This window comes from Marmota marmota, unplaced genomic scaffold (assembly GCF_001458135.2).
Source record: "Marmota marmota marmota unplaced genomic scaffold, marMar, whole genome shotgun sequence".
NCBI classification, from domain to species: Eukaryota; Metazoa; Chordata; class Mammalia; order Rodentia; family Sciuridae; genus Marmota; species Marmota marmota.
In genome coordinates this window covers 1628294-1638661 of record NW_026000253.1, presented here as the reverse complement: position 1 = coordinate 1638661, position 10368 = coordinate 1628294, and the positions used below count along the sequence as shown (strand labels likewise).

The following is a 10368-nucleotide window of genomic DNA, read 5'->3' as shown; positions in this document are numbered from 1 at the left end:
TTTTTTTTTTTTTTTTTTTTTTTTTTTTTGGTATCAGAGATTGAACCCACGGGTGCCTAACCACTGAGCAACATCCCCAGGCCTTTTTATATTTTTTATATTTTTATTTTGAGACAGGGTCTCATTAAGTTTCTTAGGGCCTTGCTAAATTGCTGAGGCTGGCTTTGAACTTGAGATCCTCCTGCCTCAGCCTCCCAAGTTGCTGGGATTACAGGTGTGTGCCACTGTGCCTGGCTGGGATGGGCATTCTTGAGGAAGAGAGGGGCCCTGGGGCATGGCAGGCTGAACACCCATACCTACCTCCTGTCACCCTCCTCCCCATTTCCTTTTGGGGCTAAGGCCTCCTGGCAGCGTGGTGCCCACATCAGCAGCAGAGGCAAGTCGGGCCATGGCTGGGGACACATCGCTGAGCGAGAACTATGCCTTTGCAGGCATGTACCATGTTTTTGACCAGCATGTGGATGAGGCAGGTGAGTCAGTATATGGTGGGTCCCATCACCAATATTTGTCCAATCATCCATCCAAGGTATCCTTTTCCAGAATGCAAGGCCTCTGACATGCCTCTCAAGGAGGAATTACCATCCATAAAGCCTTTTACAAACTCAAAAGCCCTCTCCAAAGTGGTCTGCAAAGTCTTGGTACTTTATATACTGTAAAAGGTCTCAGAAACTCAAGAGAGCACTTTGCAGGAGGCTGCCTGGGTTCATGAGTCACTGGGAAGAATTCAAAGCCTTTGCTGATGATGAATTCCCTTGCAGAGAGCAGAGTAGGCTATGCAGTGTCAGGTTTTGCAAACTGCTGACACCTGGATGATTGTAAAGTGCTCGCTAAGACAGTAGGAGCTTTTTCACATTGCAGAAGACTTGAAATCTGCAAAGTACCTACTGAAATTTAGGGAGCATTTTGGCAGAGGTTACAACTGTCTTTGTCAGCCAAGGAAAGCCCTTTGCTGAGGTCATCATTCCTTGTGCAATGGGGTCCCAGTCCTCTGTACACATGTCGGAGCCTTTTATAAACAAAAGTGCCCAGCAAGTGTGCTGACTCCCACAAATGGCTCTTTGGCATTGCAGTCCCAAGGGTGCGCTTCGCCAATGACGACCGGCACCGCCTGGCTTGCTGCTCACTCGACGGCAGCATCTCCCTGTGCCAGCTGGTGCCTGCCCCACCTACTGTGCTCCGCGTGCTGAGGGGCCACACCCGTGGTGTCTCCGACTTCGCCTGGTCCCTCTCCAATGACATCCTCGTGTCCACCTCCCTGGATGCCACCATGCGCATCTGGGCCTCCGAGGACGGCCGCTGTATTCGGGAGATCCCTGACCCTGATGGCGCCGAACTGCTCTGCTGCACCTTCCAGCCCGTCAACAACAACCTCACTGTGGTCAGGCTCCAGGGCACCTGCTTACAAAGGGCAGGCATGCTGGGTCCGAGGGCTATCCATAGGCATCAGAATATAAAGTCTAGGATCCCTCCCTAGTCCTGTCACAGCATCCTTACTGTGGTTAGACTCAAAAGGAAACCAGCCAGAGAATGGGAAGCACAGTTCTTGGTCTGAGATGGCCTTGCTGAGGTAGACTCTAGGGGGTGGGGCTGGAGGTGTAGTCATGATTCTGGGACCCCTTTGGTCCCACTGCTCAAAGTCCTAGTTTTCCACCTGCATGGGGCTCTGGAGAACAGGGTGTTGAGGCTGAAATTTCATCTAGTCTCTCAGTGGTGGCCCCACTGTGGTCAGACTCCAGAACAGATTGGTCAGAGGGTAGGGGGAAGTATATGAAAAGTCTTGACGTGACCTGGGGGTGGAGGTGTCAAGTATAGGGAACTGTCCAAGAGTGAGCTGTGGTTGGAGGATGTTTCTTGTTTCAGCGGGAGCAGCCTCTCAGTCTCCAGGAAGGAGCAGTCAGGGCACAGGGGAAAGCTGTTATGTTACTGTAGGCCTGGGAAAGCCCTGTGGTTTTCAGACTGGCCAAGGGTCAGCATTATTGCCGTGACCCCTTTACTACCATGAGCAGCTGTTCTACTGTGGGCAAATTGCCAGAGAGACTAGCAAGAGAGCAAAGGGACATGACTGAGTCACCTTCTGTTCTACCCACTGTACCTCCCCTCTGGTCAAACTCAAGAAGAGACCGTTGGGGCACAGGATGCTGTGTTCATTCTACCCACAGGTGGGGAATGCCAAGCACAATGTGCATGTCATGAACATCTCCACTGGCAAGAAAGTGAAAGGTGGCTCCAGCAAGCTGACAGGACGTGTTCTTGCTCTGTCCTTTGATGCCCCTGGCAGGCTGCTCTGGGCGGGTGATGACCGTGGCAGTGTCTTCTCCTTCCTCTTTGACATGGCCACAGGTAGGCAGGCCATAGACCTGCATCTGGGTGCTCTGCCTCTTATCCATACAGGGCTCAGCCTTCACCTTCACCTTTGCCTCCCCTGCCTCCACTGCTGTAGGAAAGCTGACCAAAGCCAAGCGGCTGGTGGTGCATGAGGGGAGCCCTGTGACCAGCATCTCTGCCCGTTCTTGGGTCAGCCGTGAGGCCCGGGACCCCTCGCTGCTCATCAATGCTTGCCTCAACAAGCTGCTGCTTTACAGGTGTGTCCCTACCCCCATCAGGTTCACCTCAGGGGGGCAGGGCAGGAAGGCCTTCCTCCTCCATCAGACTGGGAGAGGAGCCTATCTCCCTCATCAGATTAATTTCACTGAGGGTGGAGATCTGGCTTCATAATATGATGACAGGCCTTGTGTTATATATAGCTCAGTGGTAGAGCACTTGCCGAGCATGTGTGAAGTACTGGGTTCGATCTTCAGCACTACATAAAAATAAATAAATAAAGATATTGTGTCCATCTAAACTAAAACAATTTTTTAAAATATTTTTTTAAAAATTAACAGAATTATGGTGATAATAACAATAATGTCAGTAACAGCTTCTATATGGCAACTGCTATGACTAGGCCTGTGCAAACTCCTTTCTGTGAATCACATTTAATCCTTACACTAATCTGTGAAATAGGTACTGCTATTATCTCCATTTTACAGTTGAGCACACTGAGGCATAACAGATCAGGGTCATGGGCTGGGGGTGTAGCTCAGTGGTAGATGCTTGCCTAGCATGAGGCCCTGGGTACCATCTCTAGCACCACACAAAAAATAATAATAATAAAATAAAGAAAAATAAACAGAGTCCCTTAGAGCTAAGGCCTGTTTTCTAGCACCACAAAATAATAATAATAATAATAATAAAATAAAGAAAAATAAACAGAGTCCATTAGAGCTAAGGCCTGTTTTCCTTCCTTCCTTTTATTTATTGTATTTACTTATTTTGTAGTGCTGGGGGTAGAATCCAGGGCCTCACACATGCTAAGTCCATGCACTGCCACTGAGCTATACCCGCAGCCCTATATCATTGTTTGGCATTTCTGTGGGGGAGAATTCCCTTCCCCCACTCACCACTGTCATGTTACCCAGATGGGGCTCTCATTCTGGGCTGTGCACTGGAATGACCTAAACCACTTAGGCCAGCCAGGCACAGTGGCACATACCTGTAATCCCAGCAACTTGGGAGGCTGAGGCAGGAGGATTGGAAGTTGGAGATTAGCTAGAGCAACTTAAGGAGACCCTGTCTCAAAATAAAAAGAGCTAGGTGGTTATGGCTCAGTGTTAGAGCACCCATGGCTTCACTCCCCAGGACCACACATGCGTGCAAACAAAGTCATGCCCAGGTCCTACTCTAGTCCAACAATTTCAGAAGTGCTGGGTGGGCCTAGGTTTGGTATAGCAAAAAAGTCTCCAAGTAATGTCTGGCCTGGCCTGGCCTGAAAACCACTGCCCAACAGGATGTCAGTTTTAGAGATTGAACCAAGGACCTCATACACTCTACCACCAAGCACATCCCCAGCCCTGTTTAATTTTGTTTTAATTTTGAGAGAGGGTCTGCTAAGTTGCCCAGGCTGGCCTTGAACTTGGCAATCTTCCTGTCCCAGCCTTCTGAGTAGATTATAGATGTCTGCCACCATACCCAAGAACAGAATGCTTTTTAATTGTACTATTTATCTTCTTTAAGAAATCTTCTATATAGATATACATATTTACTTTTTTCTTTTACTTCTAGTATATTCTTTTTTAAAAAAATATTTTTTTAGTTATTGATAGACCTTTATTTATTTATATGTGGTGCTGAGAATTGAACCCAGCGCTTCAAACATACCAGGCAAGTATGCTACTGCTGAGCCACAACCCTAGCCCTTCTAGTATACTCTTAAGTTTTTGCGCACTTCCCTCCTCCTGCCACCTCAGCCCTCCCATTGCCACAGCAAGGATGGTGACAATAGGCATCTTTTCCACATGTGTTCTCTGCCCTCAAGTCCCACATGTTGAAGGAAGATCATTGTTTTACAGAAATTCTCCCCCGCCAACCCCCACATCTTGTTTACATCTCAGGTTTATCCCCAGAAGATGTCTTGTGGAATCTCACCCCCAGGTTACCCATAGTAGCTGTACCTCATTCTCTTTAGTAACTTTAGTTTTCCACATGGTGGACAGACTGAGATTTGTACAGCCACTTCCTTTCTCTGTGCCTGTCTTGACACCAGATCTTTTAGAGATGCTTAATGAAAAACTAGTTGATGAAACCCTAGAGGCTCCCATTTGTGTCTACTGATATGGTTTCTGAACCCTCATGAAAACACACAGCAGCTGTACTTACAGGTGTATGCTATCCTCTTAACACTGGATTTCATGCCAGGCATAGTGGCACATGCCTGTCATGCCAAGTATTTAGGAAACTGAGGCAAGAGCTTGAGTCTAGGAATTCAAGGCCAGCCTGGGCAACATGGTAAGACTTCTAAAAAAGAAAAATCGATTTCATGAACCTTAAAAAGAACTCAGGTGTGGGGGTGGGGACACAAGACTGGCCTGCTGCTGGCCCCCTCCTGGATCAAAGGCTGTGTCCCGACCTGCTTTGTCATCCTCTCCTCAGGGTGGTGGACAACGAGGGGACCCTGCAGCTGAAGAGAAGCTTTCCCATTGAGCAGAGCTCACACCCTGTGCGCAGCATCTTCTGTCCCCTCATGTCCTTCCGCCAGGGGGCCTGTGTGGGTGAGTCCCAGAGGGGCAGGGGCCTGGGTGGCTAGGGAGGAATAGATACCAGGTCTGCTATTGTCCTGGTTCAGACATTGCAACACCCTAATGCCATGACTTCCAGGGCTTCATGTCCTCTTATGTCCTGTCAGCCTCACACAGGAACTCACAGCTCCAAAAACTTTGAACACAGACCACCTAATAGCCCAGAAGCTTTCCAGCCTGAGACACAGGCTCCCAAACAGCCCAGAAATCTTACCTTATACACGTAGAACCCAAATCGTCAGATGACCTTCCATCTAGGAATGGTCCCCCTTTTCAAACCTCCACAAGCCATGCTGGGTCTTCACAACTCAGATACCTCAGGGCCTTCATACCCACAGCACCCCAGTCATCCTGATGGCTTCTCCCTCTCACCTGGACAGTGACAGGCAGTGAGGACATGTGCGTGCACTTCTTTGATGTGGAGCGAGCAGCCAAGGCTGCTGTCAACAAGCTGCAGGGCCACAGTGCACCTGTGCTTGATGTCAGCTTCAACTGCGACGAGAGCCTGCTGGCCTCCAGTGACGCCAGCGGCATGGTCATCGTCTGGAGACGGGAGCAAAAGTAGGGTCCTGCAAGCCCTGTGCTGTCCACCAACCCCCACCTCCTACCCTGGTCTTGCATTGTAAATAAAGTTTCTGTGGTTGTGCTGAGGGCCAGCTCCCAGGTCTGCCAGGGGGCGGCATGGGGGAGTGGGCAGCTCTGGGACCCATGGTGGAAGGGGGTACAATTATTCATGCAGTGTTGTGTTCTTTCATTCAACAAGCACTTACTGAATGTCTGCTGTATCAGCCTTTTACAGTCATGCGTTCAACAGTATTGAGCACCAGCTGTGTGCCAGGAACTGTTCTAGGCCCTGAGGATACTGCTGTGACCTAAACTGACAGAAATCCCTGTCCTCATGGCCCTGTATCCTAATGGAGGCAAGCACACAATAGACAAAAGAATGGCCAGTCCCCAACTTATGATGATTCAACTAACGATCTTTCCACTTTACTACTTCTAAACTCTATGATGGTACAAAGGCATACCCATACAATCAGTCTGTTTTTTTCACTTTCAGTACAGTGTTCAGTAAGTAACATGAGTAGTCAGTACTTTATTATAACGTGGGCTTCGTGTTTGATGAATTTGCCTAACTGTAGGTTAATATAAGTGGTCTGAGCACATTTAAGGTAGGCTAGGCTAAGGTAGGATATGTGGTAGGTTAGGTGTATTAAGTGTATTTTCAATGTACGGTGTTTTCAACTTACGATATATGTATCAGGATATAACCCTGTTGTAAATCAGGAAGCATCTATGTGTAATAAGTCAGCTAAAGATGTGAAGAAAAATAAAGCAAGGAAGGGAGATAGTCTAGGAGTTGGGGTTGCAGTCTTTTTGGTGATGTCATTAGGAAAGACATTCTTGATGGTATCATTTAGACAAAGTCCTGAATGAAATGAGGGGGAGCCATAGTGTGATAGAGAACATTCTCAAAGAAAAAATCCAACACAAAGGCACTGGAGGGTAGAATGTGCCTGAAGGATCACTGTATAGGCTAGAGTGTGAGAGTAGATGAGGTCAAACAGGCCAGGTGCTTGTAGGGGTTCATGGGCCATGATGAAGACTTTGGCCTTTTTCCTGAGTGAAGGAGGAACATTATCTGGTGACAGTGGAGGAGTTGGGTAGAAAATGCTGGGTTCTATCCTAGAGAGTTCATCATATTAGGCTACAGGACCCGGCCGGGTCCTCCAGGGCGCTGAGACTCTGCAAACCTTCCAACATAGTAGCCTCTGCCTGAGTGGGCCCCATAATTTTGCACTGGGCTGTTTCTCACAAGCAGGGAGTAGAGATGTTGACTTCTTGGATCACCCAGCTGGTGCAGAGATAACTATGGACCCTGAGACAGCTTGGGGCTCCTGCTGTGGGATGGAGGCAATGGGAAATCTCCCAGACCACTCCTTTCTCCTCCCATGCCCACCCAGGGCCCAGGGTTTGCCCTAGAACAGCTTAGAGACCAAAAAGTGATGTTCCATAAGGAACCCTGAGTAAGGAGAGATCACTTGGATTTTGACAGGGGGACAAATAAACTAAAACCCTTGTTAATGATCAGAGTGACCAGGAAATGTCAAAGAGGCTCTTGCTCCAGGTATTTCCTTCCCTTTGGCTCTGTATGCTGCCATATATATGCCAATTTGAACTGTGGTTAATATCTTGGGACCTCAGAGACAGTCAACAGAGTCAGAGACTCCAATCTGGTGGCCCACCATTGCTGAGCTCCAGAACTAACACCAGAACTAACCCCAGTCTGGTTGGGGGAGGAAAATAATCTGTTCAATCTACTGATATTTGACAAAAAGATTTCTGATAACTTTCATCTGACAGGCCTTAGGGAAACGGTGATGAGGTAGGGATATTAGGGAGCTGAGACACTCATGTACATGTGTGTATCATTGTCCCTAATACCAGTGGCAAGCTCAGTTAATATGCTAGGAGGACTCATAAGACCCAGCGTATGGTTGTATTCATGAATACTTTTTATTACAGAAAAAAATACAGAGCAACATTAGCAAAGGAAAATGGTGCACAGGGCCAAGTTTTGGGGAGACTAGGCACAAGTTCCCAAGGGTCCTCTCCCAGTTGACTCATAGGATGTGCTCAGTTCTCCTAGTAATGGGGTTGTGACAACATGTGAAATGTTGCCAACTAGGGAAGCTCATCAGAGACACAGGGGCCAGGGTTTTTGGGGTGGCTGGTCACAGAGACCCCCCTGCCTATCACACTGCCCCTTATCCAAATTCGACTCCCAGAAGGAAAGCAGGTGTTCAGCATGAACCACATTCCTTGTGCAAATAGTTGAGGCATAGCGAGCCATCCTTACCTTTTAGGGAGTGGTGGGAATACTGAAATGTAAGTTCCAGATAGCAGTCAGAACCAGCCTTGAAACAGGCCTTTCCACGGATAGCGGTTCAGATCTGCCAAGTTCACTCTTTCCTGCACTGTATGCAACACTAAATAGATACTCAGTTTTAGCCAAGGTCTCTGGATGGCAAGATAATTATGGAGAATCAGTTTTCTTAACTTCTTTTCTTCATACTCTTCATGTTTTATTGAATCTGGATTCAGGATGATTGGTCATGATTGTTGTGCATGATTTTGGGGGTTTCCTCCTTGTGAAATTTTTGAGGTGGCAGACTTGACATTTTACTTTAAATTTATCTTGTTGATACTTTTCTTGACTGAAAATCTAAGGGGAAATAAATACTGGACAAATAATAAAGAATAAAAAATAATATTATTGGTCAAACGTGGGCCTCTGTTAACTTGTCCATAATCACTGTACCTCTGATTTGACATTAGATCTGGAGCTCTGTTAACCATTCCACCATCAATGCTACTCTCCTATTCCCTTACAGCATTGCCTCCATTAACTTGTCCATGAACTGGTGTGTTTAACTACTTAACCATCAAGATCCTTTCTGGTATGAGCCTGAAGGTGGGCTTTTATTAATTATTATCCAGCTAGTCAATTACCACTGGTCAAGTCTCAAAACAGGGCTTCTATATGATATTCCACTAGCAACTGTCCTCTGAACTGACCCAGACTTAGGCTTCTGTTAGTTATTTTGTGAGCAATGTCCTTTTGCTCTGAGGATCCTCAATCCTGACTTTGAATCTGAGGCTCTATTAGTTATTTCACTGTCAGTCCTCTTATGGTGTCAATTCTATCAACACCTCTATATTAACACTTGGACCATTAATAACCTGTGTCATCCACAATTAAGCCCAGGCCTCTAACTATTCTAACATCACTCTTTGACCTAAAATCTGGGTATTTGTGTTTGTCGTGCTGGAGAATCAAACCCTGAACATTGCACATCACATGCTAAGCAAGCTCTCTACTACTGAGCTACATCCCCAGCCTCTGGGCATTTCTTTTCCTTCCTTCCTTCCTTCCTTCTCTCCTTCCTTCCTTCTCTCCTTCCTTTCTCTCTCTGTGCCCCCCACTTCCTTCCCTCCATTCTTCCATTTCTTTTCTTCCTTCTTTCTTTCTGTACCAGGAATTGAACTCAGAGGTGCTTAGCCACTGAGCCACATCTCCAGCCCTTTTTATTCATTTTTGGTGATTGTTTGTTTGTACCAGGGATTGAACCCAGGGGCACTTAACCACTGAATCACATACCCTTTATATTTTATTTTGAGACAGGATTTCACTAAGTTTCTTAGAGTCTCACTAAGTTGTTGAGGCTGGCTTTGAACTTTAGATCCTCCTGCCTCAGCCTCCAAAGTTGCTGGTGTTACAGGCATGCACCACCATGCCAGGCCTTTGGGCATTTCTTAATGTTTCCTCAACTGATACCTATCTAGTATGACCTCAAACCCAGTTATTTTAAAGACTACCACCATGAGTGTCCATCTGGCCTCTGCTTAAACTTGTGCCTCTATTAATGCTCACACCATCTTTTATTTTATTTTTTGGCATTGGGGATTGAATCCAGGGATCCTGTACCACTAAGTGACTTCCCTGCCTTTTTTAATTTTTGTTTTGTGAGGGTCTCACTAAGTTGCTGAGAATGGCCTTGAACTTGTGATCTTCCTGCCTCAGCCTCCTGAGTTGCTGAGATTACAGTCCTATGCCACCATGCCTGGCAATGCTTCCAGCATCAAAACCCCTAATTTTACTTTAAACATTTATTTTTTAGTTGTAGGTGGACACAATATCTTTATTTTTATGTGGTTCTGAGGATTGAACCCAGTGCCCCATGCATGCTAGGCAAGCGCTCTACCTCTGAGCCACCCTAATTTTATTTTAAACCTGAGTTGTTGTTTTTTTTTTTAACTCTTCTGTCAGTGTCATGGTGCTCTAAACTGCAGTTTGGGACTCTGTTTATGATTCCACCATCAATAACTCTTTGCCATCCAGGCATGGTGATGCATGCTTCGCAATCCCAACTACTCTAGAGACTAAGGCAGGAGGACCTCAAGTTCAAGGTCAGCCTGGGCAACTTAGCAAGATCATGTCTCAAAAAAGGATAGGGTGTAGCCCAGTGATAGAGAACCCGTGGCTTCCATCGCCAGTATGGGGGGCTTTTTGCCAGACCCTTGAATCCAGTCCTCAGTGAATTCAAGGTAAGTGCTCCTCAGGTCTGATACCTGAATTTGAGCCTCTGTTAACTTTTCCACCCTTAGGCTTGGAATGTAGCTCAGTGGTCGAGGGCTTGCCTAGCAGGTGCCAAGTCCTGAATTCAATCCCCAGCAATGCAAAAAAAAAAAA

At 46.7% G+C, this 10368-nt stretch overlaps 1 protein-coding gene across 2 annotated transcripts in view; it reads left to right on the top strand.

Annotated features, from left to right (window-relative positions):
• Positions 1–339: 339 nt before the first annotated feature.
• Wdr13 (WD repeat domain 13) overlaps positions 340–10368 on the top strand; it is a 14208-nt gene continuing 4179 nt past the window's right edge. Inside the window, exons 1-7 of one of the 2 annotated variants that reach the window (XM_048796653.1) lie at positions 340–470; positions 1071–1378; positions 2160–2340; positions 2441–2582; positions 4969–5087; positions 5495–5675; positions 5904–8400. In XM_048796653.1, the coding sequence (XP_048652610.1) occupies positions 389–470; positions 1071–1378; positions 2160–2340; positions 2441–2582; positions 4969–5087; positions 5495–5675; positions 5904–5934 (1044 nt within the window). In that variant the 5' untranslated portion in view covers positions 340–388 and the 3' untranslated portion in view covers positions 5935–8400. Of the gene's footprint in view, positions 471–1070; positions 1379–2159; positions 2341–2440; positions 2583–4968; positions 5088–5494; positions 5676–5903; positions 8401–10368 lie in introns of those variants that run through there. The other variant, XM_015506449.2, reaches the window with a different exon arrangement.